The following is a 19,301-nucleotide window of genomic DNA, read 5'->3' on the forward strand; positions in this document are numbered from 1 at the left end:
GTATATTAATTCTCCGTGTAGCATGCTTACACTATGTCCCTAACGGTATAATGGAATGACTTCAAAAATAGGAATTTCATAGGCCATCTACAGTACAACTGTGCAGAAGTCCTAAAGATTCAGTGGGATTTGCTGCTAGATAATTCAGGATGAGATTGCAGCCTTCCAGTATTTCTCCTTCACAAAAATCACTAAAAAAAAAACCAGTTCTGAGCCAGAACAGAACTAATGATATTATAAATGAACCTTTATTAAAGACACTTCAATGCCGTTTGTTAGACACTTTCAATATTTTTACAATGTACTTCTCAATGTACAACATTGTACCAAATTTTTTCTAATAAATAAATAACTTTGTACACAAAAGTAATACTTCCTCTTTCACATTGCCTCTCAGAAGCAGCAGATTCACATATTTAGTGGAAGTAACATTAGAATGAACAGTTAACCATATCCAAAAATACAATATTTTTTTTAAAAAAAATGTCTAGGTGGCAAGTGTGCTTGATCCTTAATGTTTCCAATGGTGATACCTTTTTCCTATGTTTCTCTGTGTAGATGTTCCACCCCCAACCTAAAACTCCTACTTCGCCACTCTTAAAAAGCTTATTACCTAATTCCACACCTCCCTTCTCCCTTTTTTACATTACCTTGATGGAAAGGCACCCGGAACCCTTTTGTTTTTTCCCCAATGACCAGTCATTTATTACTAGCCTTAATGTGAGTGAATAGCTACGAATTGGCACCTCACAAAATTAGCCATCTACCAGAAAGTGCAAGTGCATCTCCTGTCAAGAAGCAACAATGCTGCACTGAGTCTTTGCTTTACAGTTGCATACCTCCATCAAAGAGCTGGGAGACGTTAGAGTTCTTTTAATGGAGGTGCAAAATACAGGCTCTACCCAACGTTGGGGAAATGTGTGAAACCTGCCAACTTTCTTGATCCAGGAAAACTTGGTAGGAACTCAAAACAAGAGGGTGAAACATTCATAGATGATGGCTGTCTACCCAAACTATGGGTTGCTTTCTATTCAAGTGTAGTACAGTGGTACCAACGATGAGAAGAAAAATATATACTCCGGAGTCAAAGAGTGACTTTGGGTTCATCAACACCAGTAGTTCTCAACCTGTGGGTCCCCAAGTGTTTTGGCATACAATTCCCAGAAATCCCAGCCAGTTTACCAGCAGGTTGAGAACCACTGATCTACACTGTGGAATGAAAGTAGTTTGACACTGCTTTGACTGCCATGGCTCAATGCTATATGGAATTTTAGGATATATAGTTTAGTGAGGCACTAGCACTCTTTGGCAGCATTCCATGACAGTTAAAGTGATGTCAAACAGCATTCATTTTGCAGTGTAAATGCATCCTACCCTGGCCTCATGCTGCCACTATTTAGTGACAAGAGGTATTGAGACAAAGTGATATAAAGCAATACTCACACCTTACTTAAAAGTGGAAAAAGCATGATACAGGCCCACTAAAAGCTTCCACCGGTGTTGAGAATGGGACTGAGCCTGTCCCATAGGCAACCCCGAGTCTCTAAGCAAGCTCTTCCTTACACTGCTCTGAACTGAGATTTCTTATGACCCTAGTTTGACATCTCTGAAAATGGCCTTTAAGTCATGGCTTTGTTGTTATGTGCCTTCAAATCATTCCTGATTTATGGCAATGCTATCACAGGGTTTCTTGGGTACGCTTTGGGTTGAGAAGATACCTGCCTTTGCCTTCCTCAGAGGCTGAGAGGATGCAGCTTGCCCAGTAAGTTTTCATGGCTGAGCGAATATTTGAACCCGGGTCTCCCTTTATCCTTATCCAACACTCAAACCACTGCACCATTTTAGCTCTCTTAACTTTCAGGTGTATCTTAACTCTTACATCATGGGAGGGGAAAACATGAAATGCCATTTTGGCCCAAGTCATAACTTAAATTCAACAGTTTTCTGTTTAGATCTACAACAGACATGGGCTAACTTCAAACCCTTCAGGAGTTTTGGACTTCAATTCCTGGCTGTTAGGAATTGTGGGAGTTGAAGTCCAAAACACCTGAAGGTTGAAGTTTTCTAATGCCTGATCTAAAAAACAATTTCCCTCATAATTGTTTGTTTTACACAGTTAAAAACATTTAAGAAAAGAAGCAGAACTTATAAATAAAATGCTCCATATCAAACTTGCTTTTTCCTGTGTGTGTTCACATTGCATTTTGTTTGTTTGCATTGTAATAGTGCTTAGGTAACTGATAGCTCTCTGCGACTGATAACAATATCTTTTTTTTTATCAAAAAGAAATTAAATAAAAATAGTAGCCTTTATTGTTTTAACCTTTTGAATAGCTCCCCCCCCCCCAAATCTATTTCCTTGGAGGAACATAAATCAAAAGTCTTTCCATAATTCAGAGAGGTTTCTTCAAATCCAGAAAGAAAGCTCACTAACATTCTGGATTCTAAGAATTAAAAGAAATATCTCTGGGTGAATATGGTGTCAAGAGGAAAACCTAAATATTAGTGACATAATTTAATATCCCCACAGAATGGGGCAGATGCCATAATGAAAATAGGGGGGTTTCAAGAGATTAAGAAGTGCTTGCCAATCATTAATAGTCTTTTGCTTGCTTCTTTTTGAAGTATATATAGCAACTAATCGTGTTCTGCAGGTAGGCACACATCATTGCCTAGTTCAGATAATGGTTAGCATTTAAATAGATCTAGGTTGTGATCTAAAATATGGTTTGAAGTTACGTATGGCTGTTATTTATTGTCCATACTGGGAGTTATAACATTTAAACACTACTTTAAAAGAAATTAAGTTACCTGGTATGGATCCAACTTTACTGAAACCAAGAGCACTTTGCATAAGCTTGGCCCTGAGCTTGGAAAGGTTACTTTTCCAGACAACAGCTTGGCTAGCCCTGTTAGCTTACGACTACTGGAAGCTATCACATCCCAAAAAATAGAATTCTCAAGCTCTGCTGAAATAATGTATTCATCTAAACTTCTAAAATGATGCACATTGGGAATAAATATCATGGAACTAGATGAGTGGACCTGTTAAGAGGACTGTGCTCCAAAGGTGGCATTTCTGAGGAGAAATCCTAGCTAACAACAATCCAGTACTTGCTAATGAAAGGAGGGATCACCAACAAAGTCTTTCCTATTTAAACAGGATGGGCCTTTCCTTAAAGTTCCATCTAAGGCATCACAATAGTTCCTGGTGTGTATGTTGTGTGTGTTAAAACAAAATCCCAGCAACCACCTTATAGCAAGAAAATAATGTCTACTGTCCACATTGCATCATTTCACTCAGTTCAGTCATGCACCAAGGGAATAAAATAGCCTCTGTTAAAAGATATACATATATAATATAGATAGATAGATTTACATATATGAAAACTCTTATGTACAAACTTTGTTATCAAATACTTTTTTCTGTTCACTTTACACCAAAGCCATTTGCATTTCTGTGCTTTATAGGCAAGCCAACGTGTGAGCCACAAATACTTCTCAACGAAGTTTTAAAAACTATTTATGTACAAGTGGGCACCATTTAGACAAGGCTTTGTAACCCCGCGCAAGCTTGCTTCCGATACCTCATGGCGCTTCCTTTTTTTTCTTTTACTTTGACAAGCCGTTCGTTCAGAACTTGAGGTAGAAGTAGCCTTAGACAGTTCCGTGCAAAGAGATCCTGCAGGTTCGCTAGAAATGTCCCATATTCCACTTGCACACAAGCGTGGCAATCTTTTCAGTGGCTTGACTCATGAAGGGAGTCACATGACCTCGGTAAGTGTCCATTGGAGAGAAGGAGGAGCCTTTGCTTCGCCTCTGCCTCTTCTGCTAAAGTCTGAGAGAGTTCAGGTCTCCCTTTTAGGGGCTCAAGTGACCCCTCAGGAGGCAACAAGAGGCCATGAGGCTCAGAAGGTTTTCCTAAAGGTGGTGAAGAACCTGAAAGGACAGTAAAACAGAAGGGTTTCAAGGAAAGCATTTTAAAAAAACCCCTAAGTTGTCTCTTCATACAGGTCTGTGTGTAAATATACAGAGAGAAATCATATCGTGTTCACTGTGTGTTGATTTTTTAGTTTATTTTGGTTTATTTACTAATTTCAAAAGATTTCTCATAATAGTTGTGTTATTACATCATCTATTCCCAGATCTACACTCCCTGCACCCCTGCCCCCTCTGTCAGTTCTATACGACTACTTAGTCTAGTTTCATCCATTACATATCATTATTGCAATATATTCTCTAAATGTTCATCTTTCTTGTTCAATTGGGCATTTGAAATCACCGTTAGTTTTACACACAATGGCTTCCATGATTCATCAAACAAATCTTCTATTTCTCCTTTAGATAATCTTTGCTTTTAAGTTAGCTTTTCTAATAGTTCTATAGCTCATGTCCTATTCAACCAATTATTTACTGTCAAATTCTCTTAAGTTATTTCCCAAGTTTTGACTATTTCGAGTCTTGTGGCACATAACATGAACAGCCTAAGACTTACAGTTACCAAATCCTTATTCTCACTTTTGAGTACAGAAACCATCAGTTTCTGTACTCAACCACTCCTAAAATGCACTATTTCCCCCTGCTATTTGGCTTATTCATGATCGAACTTCCTCCCAGAATCTCTCTACTTTGGGGCATGTTAGCCAAATGTGACTCCAATCTCCTATTTCTCCACACTTTCTCCATGATAATTTAGAGATCATACATAATAACCACCAGCACTTGTGGTTTATCTGCAAAATGATGTGAGCGCCACAGATATTTTCTAAAAATAATGAAAATTACTTGCATCATATCTTATCTATAAATAGATAAAAACTAATCTCCTGTTCAATATTTATGGTGCCATACCTCCCCCCCCCCTCTGATCACGCACATTTTGCTATTTGCCTTTATGATTGTGGCCCCAATGCAACAATCACAAATGCCTGTAAAGCCCACCTGGTGGCAAATTGGTGCTGAGGGGTCTAGCCTGTCTAGCTCTCTCCCACCAGTGAGCTCTTGTGCATCAGTGCAACAGGAACCCACAAATTTCTTTGTGGTTGCTCACTGCACCACAGCACCTGTTATTCTCGGTGCCTCCCATTGGTGCAGCTGGCTGGCTTTTAAGGCAAGTTTGGCTGGACTGGAAGACAAATCAGAACTACGTCTCCCACACATGATCTCGGCCAAATCTGTCGACTTCTTAAGAAATATAAAAACACAAACACACCTTTGCTGTCTGTGTGAGGTGACATGCTGGGGCTTGTGACTGGTATCCTGTCATGATTACTGGGATAGATAGTGTCACCAACATAGGAGTTGTTCCTGGTATTCGTACTTCCATTACACTTTGGAGGACTTGGACAGTTAGTTCCAGGGATGCTGTCGCAGGCCCTGCTGGACTCCTTGGAAGCGTTTGGAGGCATCGTTTCTGCAGGCAAAGGGTAATAATCCAGATCCTTGGGGAAAATGGTGACACTCATACTGTCTGTGCTGCCACTGCAATTAGTGTAGACAGCGGGAAGGCCGTAGCCTGGAGAGGGGGAGCAGGAAGAAAACAAGGCTTAAGATTTGGGGCAACTACAGTAAATTCATGCAGAATAGGCAACACAAGCTTCATCAATTTTATTGCACAATTTCTCAGAATGCTGAGGCTACAGCATTCTGAAATAGCTCCATGCTGTTCCATATAGCTAGCAAAGGAAGAATGAATTGTGAAAAATAAATGAAGCATTGTGCAGGCCGGAGTATCCAGCTTTTCACAAGACAGGATTTGGATATTTAGCACATCAACATAAAAAATATCAACGACAATTAACAAACAGGGAGATCTTCAGTTAAGATCTGGAGGCTTGTTTCTCTGCTGGATGGCTGCAAATGGCATAGCAAGAGTGTCATTTGAATCAGAAATGCAGCAGTGAGGAGGATCTCTTTCCCAAGGTAAAATCTGGCTCAACATACATAAAAGGGGAGTAAGCTACAGGAAGGAAAGTTATGCAGAAGACTTTTTTAAAGAACAGTGTCTCCTGCCTGCGGCTGATATATTTCAACTACCACCCTCTTCTGCCATTTGCCACAGCTCAGATTGAGACTCAATTGTGTTGTTGGAGGCGTTCATGGCCAGAATCACTGGATTGCTGTGAGTTTTTAGGGCTGTATGGCCATGTTCCAGAAGCATTCATTCCTGACATTTTGCCCACGTCTATGGCAGGCATCCTCAGAGGTTGTGAGGTGTGTCTTGGAACAGTTTCTCCCCGTAGAGATGTTCAATGTTCTGTCAAAGGCTTTCATAGCCAGAATCAATGGGTTGCTGTGTTTTCCGGGCTCACCACCCCTGAGCCTCTCAACCTCTGAGGATGCCTGCCATGAATGTGGGGAGATTTCAGGAGAGAATGCTTCTGGAACATGGCCATACAGCCCAGAAAACTCACAGCAACCCTACCTCATCACACTAGAGATTGAATCCACTTTCAATCTGGTTGCTACTTCCTGCAGAATTCTGGGGTTTGTAGTTTAGGGAGGAGCCTTTAACAGCTTCACTAAACTGCAAACCCTAGAATTCTACAGGATGCAGAAACTGCATTTAAAGTGGATTCATTCTCTAGTGTGTTGAAGTAGCCAGAGACCCAAATTTCCACCAGCACTAGTTTTACCTCAACTATGCAAATTGTAAATGTTTACATCTTGAGTTTGTTATTAATAAAATGTGAAGCTATTAGCTGAGCAGATAACCATAAACTTGGTCTGATTTTTCTATGACTAAGACTATTTTTCCCAACCCAATGCCCTTTCCATATGTACTGAAGTACAAATTTAATTATCCCCAGCCTGCATGGCCCATTGTTATGCTGGAGTGAGATAGTTCAACACATCTGGAGAATGGAAGGGTAGTGATGAGTGAATGCCGGTGCATATTAAAAGATAAGAACAAATTACACATGGCATTATTCTGGGACGTAATTTCAGAGATGCACTAAAGAAACTAACTGGGACTCACACAAAAGCATGGAGAATACCCTGGCATCATTTATTTTTCATGGGCTTGCCACAGCAGAATTCCCCTTAGGATTTGTTCTTTAGACATTTCATCTGCACTGATAAAACGGCTGCTTTCCAAAACCATTTGCTTTATGCTATCTCTGAATAATAGTGGCAAGAAAATTATACACATCCCTGAAAACCTTATAAAGCTATCTTGATTCACAGATAGTTTGTATTAGAATGAACGAATGCAAAATATTCTCCCCAAAAGCTCTGTACCTGTCTTGTCTGCAACAAGCATCCTGTCAGCTAGATCTTCTCCTTTCCAAGACTCTTTGTTGTATCCTAAGCATAGCTTTGGCTGCCGGTAAACAACAGGGTGAGGATCGGCCTCTGGATCCCTCCCTCTATCAGTCTGGCAAACTCCTGAAACACAAACATGCAACATGTACTAACATGCTGATCTGAGCAGGTATGCCACATAAGCAGATACACTACAATTGAAAAGGTAAACTAGAGAAGCATAAAACTGGGTCATCTTAATAGTTGACCTTGCTAACCACATGATCTATCTCCCAGTTTGTTTGTTTTTTTCCATGCATGGAGTGACTCAGAATAAAAGCAAAACACTTCCAGAATTTGGAAAAGTTATCTTTTTATTTACTCCAACTCCCACGTAATTAGTGGTCTAGTTGGGGGAATTTGGAGAGTTTTAGTAAAAGAAAAACCCATGAAATCATAGAGTTGTAAGAGGCCACAAGGGTCATCAAGTCTGAGATAACTTTTTGAAGGCTCTGGGATAATGTCTTTTGTTATAGGGCAGAAAGAACATAGGAAACAATGTGAATATGGATGTGACAAAACTATAGATGTAAGAGTATCATTTGTTTTCCTGTATGAACTGTGCATTTATTTTGCATGGGCCAAGGAGAAAATTTGGTTTCTTAAGAAAACTATTCTCTTGAGTCTCTTGCAGCAAGCTACAAATCTGATCTGTAAGCCCAGAAACATTTAAAAACAACCCTCTTGTAGCATGCTTTTCAATTAACATTGATTGCTGAGGAGGTTAAGAATTAAAATTCGCACAAATGTGCAATACAGCTAGGGACACATTGTGAGGCAAGGGTCCTGGTGATTGGAAGATTCAAGGGAGAGATAACAGAAAGCCACCTCGAGTCCTTGTGGAGAGGGGGTGGGATATAAATAAAGTTTATTATTTATTATTATTACAGAAAGAATTGCAAATAAACTTGTTGACAGACCACAGCATTAAGTAACAGAGCCAGACATCACCAGGCACAAATATTTAACTTTGAAGACTGGTGGAGTGACTTTGCTGTGGGGCAATGAAGATGCAATACCTATTTCTAGTCACATCTGCACATGTCAAAGCTTTTAACATATGCTTTCTATTTCTTCCTAGGTTGAGATATTTTCCAGAATACATATTACAACTACTGAATACAATTAATTTATTACAATCAGATGAAGTGGGCAGAAGACCATACAAGCTTTATACAGTGTGCCCTTGATATCATTTGAGATATCAGGGCCTTCCACTGATACCAAAATCTATGGATGTTTGAGTCCTATTATATACAACTGCAAATTATATGAATTATATAAACTGGCAAAATCAGGGTTTGCTTTTTTGAAATTTTAAAATATATTTGAAATCTATGGATGACTGAATCCATGAATGCAGAAACAATGGATAGAGACTGACTATACACAAATACCTAGTTATGTTTTACTTATCTTTTACTGTTTAATGCTGTCATTGCCCTAAATACACACACACCCCACACACACCCCCAAATAGAATTTATTGGTCTTTAAGGTGCCAGAAAGTCCTCAAGTACATAGTTATGAGAGCTCCAAGCTCAAATAAACTTTAAAAGACAACCCTTAGAGATGACATGCCAGTCTGGTCTGCTCTCCAAATGTTTCAGTGGAACTCAATCTTTTTCATCCCTGCATTCCACTAGCATTTTCAAAGGCTGATGGGTTCCAGAATGGCCATTTCAGGCTTTGGAAACAATGACATCTTTAGCCTTAGAATATCTGTGAAGACTCCATGCGTACATGGTTAGATTTGGAGTACTGAGCCAACATCTGTTCAGGAAGTCATGTTTTAGTTATTGATATCTTCAAGATGATTTACACATTCAGAAAAAGTACATGATAGAGTCCCTCAAGACTTATACTATTTCAGACCTCTCATGCACTCTCTTTTTCTGGTAATATGTTCCTCCATTTAAAAGCAGTAAAAATTCTGCATGTAGGAAACCAGAGATTTAGGAAGAGATATTCAAAGGCTAGGCCTACCTTTGACATGCAACTAGTTCTCTATGTGCAGTGAAGTTTATGTGATGGAACAATATTATTTAAAAAAATCTTTTATAGTTCAAAAAGGACCATATCATGTGATTTTTTGCCAAATGCATTCTACATCCCTCAACCGAAGCAAAAATGATGCCTGTTTTTCTCTCAGCCATACCATTGCTCTGTAGGTGCCCATTGGGCTGTTGGCCACTTTCCACTCTGACCACTGCTTCTTGCCGTTCCGACAGTGTTCCCTGAGAGGATAGATAGCTTGGCACATCAGGGGGTACAATGGTCTCATCTGGAAAGCCAGGAAAGGAGGGGAAAGGTGAAAAACACTTAAAGATGAAACCAAAAAAAGAACACAATTCATGGCACAAAGTGTGCTTTTGCTACAGGATCAGGTGGGATAGACATTTCAGGGAGCTACGAGTGTATTGGACTTCAGCTCCCAGAATTCTTGATCACTGAACAAGCTGGCAAAGGCTTCTAGGAGTTGGGGTCCCAAACACATGGAGGCACAAAGTGCCAGCTAGCATGGCAAACAGTGAAGGATTCTGGGAGCTGAAGTTCAGTAATATGTGGTGGGATGGATTCAGCCTGTGAGCCTTGCGCTTGACACATGTGGTATAGAAGGAGTAACTCGCATTATATAAAACTTTACACACTGTCCAAAACCTATCCCTTCGAGGAGCTGTCAAGCAACCATTAAGCTGCCTGACTCAACAGTAACTCCAGCCAAGAGAAATCAGGTCTATTCACACTTGTCCTTCTTCTTGTCACCTGAATCTCTCAGTTCTCCTCACAGCCAGTGAGTCCAGGGAAAGGGTTAGGCAGCTGTTTTAGGGATAGAGTGGTATGGAGCTGCATATGCAGAGTGTGATTTCGGCCATAGTAGCGGAGCATTATGCTGCTTTGCTTTTCAACAGCATCTCAGGGTAAAACTTTAGTAACTCCCACTACCAATCAGGATCTCATTGTTAGTGAATGAGTGACAGATCAACACTAGGCTTACCTGTATTTGTGACACTGTATTCTTCATTCTTCTTTCTGGTTTGATAAATGATGCACACCCAAACCAAAGAGGTCAGCACGATGCTACATACTACAGCAATAGTAATGATCCCAACAGTCGTTCCATCATTTTGGCATTCCAGTGAAGACAAGACACTAACTTTGCTATGTGCCCGTTCTGTCCCAACTGTATTTGAGATTTCACAAGTGTATTTTCCAGCATCTTCCATCATGACATTCCGGACAATAAGCAGCTGATTGCCAGGGGTAAAGTGATGCCTTTCAGTGAGCATTAGAGACTGATCGCCCTTTAGCCAGTTGATGCGCGGAGGTGGGCTTCCTGTTGCTTTACACTGTAGAACCACTGTTTCCCCAACAGATACAACTCGATCTTCCAGGGGATGAACTAAGCTTGGAGTCTCTGCGAGGACACAGAAAGGTAGGTTAGCCTACAGGAATTTTACTGATAAAGCTAAAAAACCCTGAACTTTTTGATATCATAGCCCATAAAGTTCTGAAATTCAGTCTATAGGCCACTTATGCCTCTGCTAACATCACCTACTTCAGTGCCACTACCTATATCAGTTGTGGATCCATTCATGCAACACCAAGGTCATATAGCGCAATCAATATGTAACTCATTATGTATAAATGGTGATTGGAAGATTTTTGGCTGACTCCAACTAGCAATTAATTGTTCAATCTGAAGTAAACACATAGATTGTTTCAATGGGTCTACTTTATGCAGGTCTGACAACAAAATTTAGGCTGGTCATAATAGTTATTACAACCACATGTACAGCTTTATGCTATACAAGCTCGATACACCACTTCTGAGTTTAAGAATATTTAGAAATTTGAGCTAGAGAGCTTTATAGGAGGAGGTGGAGTTATACACAATTATTTTACTTGCTAAACATCTCCACCAACACCAACGGCTCTTTTACATTATACAATTAGAAAAATAGTTGATTCAATATATGACAACAACCTATAGAATCCTGGGATTTGGAGTTTAAGAATATTTAGAAATTTGAGCTGGAGAGCTGTAGTGTGTCACCTCAACAAACTAAAAAATCCTATGACCCCCATGAAGCTAACATGGAATCAGTTAAAATGGAATCACATTGCAATCACTTTGTGTGCTAAAGCACCCTTCAGGCCATCCTATGAAATCTCAGGATTTGCAGTTTAGGTAGGAATAGTTAAGAGTCTTCAGCCAGAGAATTCTTCTTGTGCCTCACCAAACAAGGCAATCCCAAGACTCAATAGGATGCAGCCAGGAAGATTAAAGTGGAATATTAGAACTATAACTGCAAAGCATGAAAGGGCCTCTGGTCTTTCTCAAAGGCAGCAAACTCCCTTACCTAGCACTGTCAAAGTAGCATTTGCTGACACAGAACCAGCGGAATTCTGAGCCGTGCAGCTGTAAATGCCCATGTCCTCTATCTTCACATCTGTGATAAAGAAAACATTATCTTCGGGCATGACGTGCATCCGGCGCTCACGAGCTGCAGGGAAATCAGTGCCTCCATCCTTCTGCCAAGCAATTTGAGGAGTGGGGTGACCACCAGCGGCACACTCTAGCCTGGCTGTTGTCCCTGTTCGGGCTGCAATGTCGTAAGGAGTTTTCAGGAAGGAGGGCAACACTGGGAAAGACAAAAAGGAGACTTGAAAGGAGGACTTGTCAAGAACACTGGTCATGCTTTCAAAGTAAACGACCATCTGACCCTATTCCTTGCTGCCACAAGACCCTATGCTAAGGGTAGCATCCCCAATATCTTCCCATCCCACTACAAAAATTTGGACTGCATTGTGACACCGCTTATTTGTTGTCACCGATTGGAGACAACACAATGAACTATTGAACAAATAGGAAGGGAAAGTTTACCATATCACTTTCCTTGAGAAGTGCTCTCCATGGTAGAAAAAAGAGTAGGTGAGAGGGATATTTATAGTTTTTCTACTTTTGCAGGGGTCCTGTGCCCCTAACCCCTGCAAAATGTGGAAAGGCCTACTTTGGTCTGAAAATTGCATTTCAGTTATGGGACTATGTCAATATTCACATTTACATGTCAATATATGTCTGTATCTCTCATATTTATCTGGACATGAAGAGACATTGACTTAGGCTTCTTCTACATATGTGAAGAAAAAATCATTAAAATTCTCAAATGGTAGCACTATACTTGTGATTTTAAGACTGGAAGCACAACTCAAGGTATTTTGAAATGTTTAAATAATGTTGTGCATGAAACATAGTTGGCATACATTGCATCATCAGAAAGCACAGGTGTTGCTATCTCAAATATCAATGGGGGCATTTCTGGAGGACTTTGGATTTAGGAATTATGGATAAGGGATATACCACTTGTTTCAAGAACTAGTGTCAAATTTCAGTAAGAACTGCCACTCCAAGACTGTGCGAGCATGGTACAACCCACACTGTAAAGAGCGAAAGGTTGTGGTATGGTCCCTGACCCTCAGACACTTTTCACTCTTAGTAGTAGGAGTGCATCCCAACAACTGCAATCTGATGCAATCTATCTCCCCAGAGCTTTACTACTTCATATTGCATTGTATGTTAGGTACACCAGGCCTTATAAAACCTCCCCTTGCAGAAATGTCTTCCTTGTGAAATTAAATAACTAAAATGCAAAGCTTCATAAAAGAAATGTTTAAATTAACTGTGTTAATATAGAAAAGTGACACCAATAAAGAAACACACTAACAAGGGAGTGGAAAGTGGCACAATTATGGACATATTTATATATGCAAGCACATAATTATGTATATAATTAGTATTTTATATTTTATAAAATATATAATTTTCAGAAAATTCTATGAATAATGTACATACTTGGGGTCATAAATATATAAGCTTTTTGTTGTTTTTATTATATACATTCAAGCTAACTCTGATTTATGGTGACCTATCAATTTCAGGTCTCAACATTTTTTCTGTAGTAAAAGATAAAGGTTTTACCCTGACATTAAGTCTAGTCGTTTCCAACTCTGGGGGATGGTACTCATCTCTGTTTCTAAGCTGAAGAACCAGTGTTGTCCATAGATGCCTCCAAGGTCATGTGACCAGCATGACTGCATGGAGAGCTGATATTTTCCCGCCAGAGCAGTACCTATCATTCCACTCACATCTGCAAGTTTTTGAACTGCTAGGTTGGAAGCTGGGCCTAACGGTGGGAATTCACCCCTGCTCCCTGGATTTGAACCACCTACCTTTTGGTCAACAAGTTTAATCCACTGTACCACTGGGGGCTCCTTTCTTCTATAGTTAATATAAACAGAGTATTTTGGCACATTCATTTGAGGAAGAGCAATATTTTCGCTTGCCTATTTGAGGTTCTTTCCATTTTTTGTCACAGCAATTTATGACACTATGAAGTTGTCCAGACTCACCATTGACAGTAAGCTGAGCTTTGTGAGAATAGGTGGAACCAAAATGATTGGTAATGATGCATTGGTAGCGGCCCTCATGGGAGAAAGTGACATGGCGCAAGTGGAGGATGGTGGTGTACTCTATCACCACCCCATCACTGGCCCGAACATGGGCAAAGTTCTCCATCTCTGCATGGTGTAGGATTTCACTGTCCTTCTTCCAGGCAAAGGTCATGGGGGAACTGCTGCTACTGGCAGCAGAGCAGGTGAAGCGGATGTCCTTGCCGAGGACAGCCATTGTAGTTTCTGGTTCAACAATGATCTTGGGCTTTGGGAAATCCTCTGGAAAAAAGCACAATGCCAACATTTTCATTTAAGGAAGTTTCAGGGGCCAGAGCTATGAGTGGTGCACCCCACCTCATTCTGGACCCCCAACTTCCAATGCAGCAATACAATTTCTCACATAAAGAACTTGATGATTCTCAGTGTTTTTCTATAACTATCAACTGTGAAAACAACTGGGTTGGCAGAAACTCTTTTGCCCAAAATTATTTGACTAAATGAATCTGAATTGCAATAGGATACACACACAACATGAGGAAGAATTCAACACATGATTTCCTGGTGCAGGTAGGATGTTAGATAATCAGGTTTAACTGGATATGATGTGAAAACAGATGCCTGTGGCAAAATAGAATGCTATATACATGCTTTGGTAAAGGGAGATGCCAGCTCTTCTGAGTGACTTGATTAGCTGATCCATCTGGCCAGTTTATTTTAGGGAGGAAAAGAATTCCAAGGTATGCGGAATTAATTACATATACCTTACTGCCACCTCCTTATGTTGGCTGGTCACTATGAGATGCCTCCAACTGTTGCTACCACACACTGACATTGTTAATTTGTTAAGAGTTATAGCAACTGTTGCAATTAATGTCACGAATGACAAGTGCTGACAGGCGGGATAGTATCCTGGCACAAGGGCACTAAAGGAAATGGCAGATGGACCTGCTTGTCACTCTTCCAAAGCAAAGGCTTCTGCTCTTGGGGCCCCAACAGCAAAGCCTATTTGGTTTAGCCGAGTTCCAGGCAGCTTAATTTATTAGTCACACCAAAAGCATCTCTGCTTTTCATGTTAAACAGTCTGCATGCTCCCAAACCCCACCCCTTAAATTACAGCCATAGTAATGGAAAGAAGAAACTCAAAATGGCCAGGCTGCTGCCAAATCTCATGTAGGTTTCAAGACTTAGATCAGAAATCTGTTGGTGATGAATACGGCATAGCTCTCAGTTATACCAACCTCTTGGTTACTAACCAAATCAGAACACACTAGATCTGATAAAATCTGCCCTTGAAAAGATGCACTGTGAAATTAAAGAATCGTGAAATGCAAGAATGAGGTGTTGGACAAGGCTTATCTTTGCTCAACACCTTTCTCCCAACTATATAATATAATGGCTGCTAGACATCTTCCAGGCACAACGCTGACTGACTGCATCGTTGTAGTGGTATCTTGGCCAAAGTATTTTCAATGCCAGATGGAAAACCAAGTCAAGACATAAAGAAGGCACAAGTATAAAATATACAGCATTGCTTCCACCTGAGTAGGGAAACTTGTGGCCAGAATCTACTATGTGGAGCAGGCAGATGGAAAGCTAGCATGTATAATGTTTTCTTCTTAGCTTTTTCCCAGCTATGTGCATGTTAGGACCCCTTGACCCATGTATGGTACTATAAAGTCAAAAGACGACTTAAGTGAGCTGATGTTTCCATGACATTGAGCTGGCTCAGGAGGGATAGTAAACATATGCAGTTATTTCGAGGCTTCATTGACAAGCTTGTATCTAACATTCTTTATAGGAGAGGAACGTTGGTATGTGCATAGAGGAGGAACTGCAACTGGTGATCTATTATTAGAAAGAAAAATGTTGCTATGAGCTGGATATTTTCCAAGCACTTCAATGGTGGGATTTAATAAAAAACCTTTCTGTAGAAAGGCACTATCTACATGAGAAATCTACGTCTATACTCATCACCAAAAAATGAGATGACTAGGAAGGAGAATAAATTGGCCATACTCTTAACAAACTACAGGAAAGAAGTTTCCATCTGAACATTAGCAGGACTTCCTAACTGTGAGAGCTGTTCAGCAGTGGAACTCTCTGCCCCAGGGTGTGGTGGAAGCTCCTTATTTGGAGGCTTTAAAACAGAGGCTGGATGGCCATCTGTTGGGGGTGCTTTGAATGCAATTTTCCTGCTTCTTGGCAGGGGGTTGGATTGGATGACCCACAAGGTCTCTTTGAGTTCTATGATTCTAATTCCCTGCTTTCAAATACACATTAATGTATAGTATGAGGAAACAGAATCAATGAGAGGATTGTACCATTAGACTTGGAAGGATATCAGCTGCATTCTTCATGTCTTTTTTGTGGCTATGACCTATACTCCAGTACTAGAATGATAAATACTTACTTTCTATTACTCAGTAAGACTAAGAGAACTGTACAACACTTTCAACATTTAAATGTGCAACAGATAGATAATTTCACATAGCCTTTTCGGACCCTGACATATGTCTTATTGAAAGTTATATATAGGATTTTATTCAATTACTGTACTTCTATCTTTAATGTTTCCCTTTTATTTTTTCTGGTTTTGTTTCCCTTTCTTCATAATTGTATTATTGCATAATTAAAAATAATAATGTGGAAAACCCCATGATATGATTTTCACCCAATCTGAAGTATAGTTGTGCCCACTTCTGACAGGCAGTTTTCAATGTGCTTGCCCAGAGTAAATTCATCTTTCAGAACGAAAGGGTGTGCCTGCATTGCTGAACAGTGGAGTAATGTATTATAGTCCTTTTTTGGGGAGCACAACTCCTCCTATTTCTGTTGTGACACATGACTTGGTTTCCCAAGCACTGCTGCTTTTTCTCAACATAATGCAACCAGCTTCATACTATAAACAAGGTGTGGCTTCCACCACTAATTGTGCTATGCTGGGCAGAAGTATAGCTTTACCTATGTTGTTGCCTATGGATTTCCTAACAAGCTTAAACATACAGACAAAGGCACACACACAGCTGGATAATGAGATCATCAATGCAACGGAGGTGTTCCTGTATTCTGAACAAGTATCTGGATTTCTGTGCCTATCTGATTGCAGTGTGTTCTGTGGACATACTCCAACTAAGAGTGATAGATTATGCTTCAACACAGTTGAGGGATCTTCCCAGTCCTGTCATTCTCTGCCCAAAACTAGCAGCACCTAATTAATTATGACAGCTTCCATTCTACATCAACAAGCAAGCAGAACAAAGGGGAAAGCAAGTTCCTGGAAATCAGTCCCCATTTCATTTAAGGGGAAGAGAGTATGAACAAGAGCAACTTTGGCTGTAGCTTTAAACTTTTGAACTATCCCTTTTTAAAAGAACAACAACAAAAACATTATGCAGCTGTTCTGTGTTGGTTCATCTCTTAACTATGTTGGTTCAGAATGGCTCCCTGAATGGGTAGCATTAAAAAGTACCAAGAATAGATTGTTCAAAAGAAAAATGCTAATCCTCACATCATAACAATCCTTTCACGTTTTTAAAAATCTCACAGCGAGACCTGTGTGGGCTATAGTAGAAGAAGGAAGGCCTCCAGATGTTATTGGAGTCCTTCATCCATAAGTCCAGTCAGTATAGTGTGTGGGAATTGTCGTCCAACCTCTGGAGGGTCAACGATTGCCACCTATGCATTACAGCAGCCATAGAAATGGCAGTAGTTAACTAAACTACTGCCATCATGTTACAGTTAACTAAAGATGGCGAATGGTTCTCATGCAAAAAAGGCCGGCAACACAGGACACAAGCCCTTTGACTTTCTCAGTCATTCCCAACCTTTTTTGACCAGGGACCACTCGCCAACATTAGTACCAAAAGGATTACACGTCGATTTTTGGTCAACTTTAGATTTGGTTTGGTTATTTGGGGTGCTGATTCAGAAAATTACATTGGGTGGACCACATCAGCTCTAGTTTCTGATATATGCCATCCAGTAGTAGCCATCTGCTCACCCACAGAAAACCATATTTAAAAAGCCTCAGCACTATAAGAGGGTTTCGCAAGACCAGTCGCTCCCGTTGCAACAGTAACGGTGAGGCCGCAAACCATATTTTAGTTTTTGTGGACCACTGGTCGTCTATGGACCACAGATTGGAAACCACTGGCCTATCTCAAAAGGGTTTGGCCTTTCAACAGATGGCCACTACAAGTTCTAAAATAAAATTGTGACATGCATCTGCCCACACCTGAATGATGGGTTGAAATAATTTTAGCTACCTTTCAGTCTTAAAATAAATAAAGCTGCTCAGCTGGCAACAAAAACAGGGAAGAATAGCAGCAATGAGAACACACAAAACTAATGAGCTAAACACAAGCTAAAGAGACAAGTTGAAAATAATCTGCCAGGCAAACTCATTCAAGTTGAAAAAAACAGGTTATGGTATATTGAAGTAAGGGATACCGTTCAGCAATATCTGGAATTGCCATTCTAGCACAACCATAATTTTCAGTGATTTCTGATGGTTACTCAGGCCCTGATCAACTCTGTCCAATGACTAGCTAGCTGTTCAGGAGTGAACGTATAACCATTTAAGAAAGAACATGCTTTTTAAAAAACTATAACTTATCGTATTTATTTCCGCATCTTTTTTTAAATCTTAGTATATGAATGTGTGAGAACATGTAAATGCATGCACACTTTCAAGTCGCCTGTGGACTAATGGAGACCCCCATGAATTTTTCATAAGCTTTTCTTAAGCAAGGAAGAGTCAGAGCATAAGCCATTGTTACATCCTAGTCAAACAAACAGATAAAGGAATGGATGAATGCATGTGAGCATACAAATGGAACTACTTCACTCCACTGCATACACAGAAATAAGCTGGCCACAAGGCGCATACACATTCCTGAGTGAGGGCTGCCCTCCAAAGCAACCTCAAAATTACCATGCTGCAGCCCAGACTTACCGCACACAAAGCTTTCTGGCACCACATCGAAAATGCTTTTGCCCTTTAATGACTCTGGGTGGGCACAGGTAGCTTCCACAAATGGTCGCAGCTCCTTCTTGGTTAACCACGACGGCAACCATTTGAGCTGACAATCACACAGGAAACTCTCACTATTTATGTGGCTAGAGGGGAGAAAACAAAATGAAAAAAAAAGTCATCTATAAAACCCAAGCACAAGAATCCGACAAACATTTACGTACTGGCTTTACACTAAGATAATGAGAAATCCAAATACTGGGAAAAGAAATAAAGGAGTCCTTAATGGGAATCTTCATACATACAGTGATGCAAAGTAATATTTAATAACAACAACAACAACAACAACAACAACAACAACAACAACAACAACAACATCCTTTATTTATACCACGCCACCATTCCAAAAGGGACTCGGGGCAGCTCACAAAAGCACTCAATAGTGCAAACATATAAAATACAACAAGTACATAAACAAATTCACACAAAAACAATACAATCCAATAAACAAATTACATACAACATCATAAACAATCCCTTGCCAACTTAAAAGATTTATTTATTCATTC

At 40.1% G+C, this 19,301-nt stretch overlaps 1 protein-coding gene across 1 annotated transcript in view; it reads right to left on the reverse strand.

The window, feature by feature from the left end:
* Positions 1 to 226: 226 nt before the first annotated feature.
* LRIG1 (leucine rich repeats and immunoglobulin like domains 1) overlaps positions 227 to 19,301 on the reverse strand; it is a 131,028-nt gene continuing 111,953 nt past the window's right edge. Inside the window, exons 12-19 of the mRNA XM_060766402.2 lie at positions 18,715 to 18,878; positions 13,719 to 14,039; positions 11,669 to 11,950; positions 10,303 to 10,722; positions 9,463 to 9,588; positions 7,242 to 7,388; positions 5,212 to 5,514; positions 227 to 3,938 (exon numbers count right to left, since the gene is read on the reverse strand). Of these exons, the coding sequence (XP_060622385.2) occupies positions 3,739 to 3,938; positions 5,212 to 5,514; positions 7,242 to 7,388; positions 9,463 to 9,588; positions 10,303 to 10,722; positions 11,669 to 11,950; positions 13,719 to 14,039; positions 18,715 to 18,878 (1,963 nt within the window). The 3' untranslated portion in view covers positions 227 to 3,738. The remainder of the gene's footprint in view (positions 3,939 to 5,211; positions 5,515 to 7,241; positions 7,389 to 9,462; positions 9,589 to 10,302; positions 10,723 to 11,668; positions 11,951 to 13,718; positions 14,040 to 18,714; positions 18,879 to 19,301) is intronic.

This window comes from Anolis sagrei, chromosome 2 (genome assembly GCF_037176765.1).
Source record: "Anolis sagrei isolate rAnoSag1 chromosome 2, rAnoSag1.mat, whole genome shotgun sequence".
Classification (NCBI taxonomy): domain Eukaryota; kingdom Metazoa; phylum Chordata; class Lepidosauria; order Squamata; family Dactyloidae; genus Anolis; species Anolis sagrei.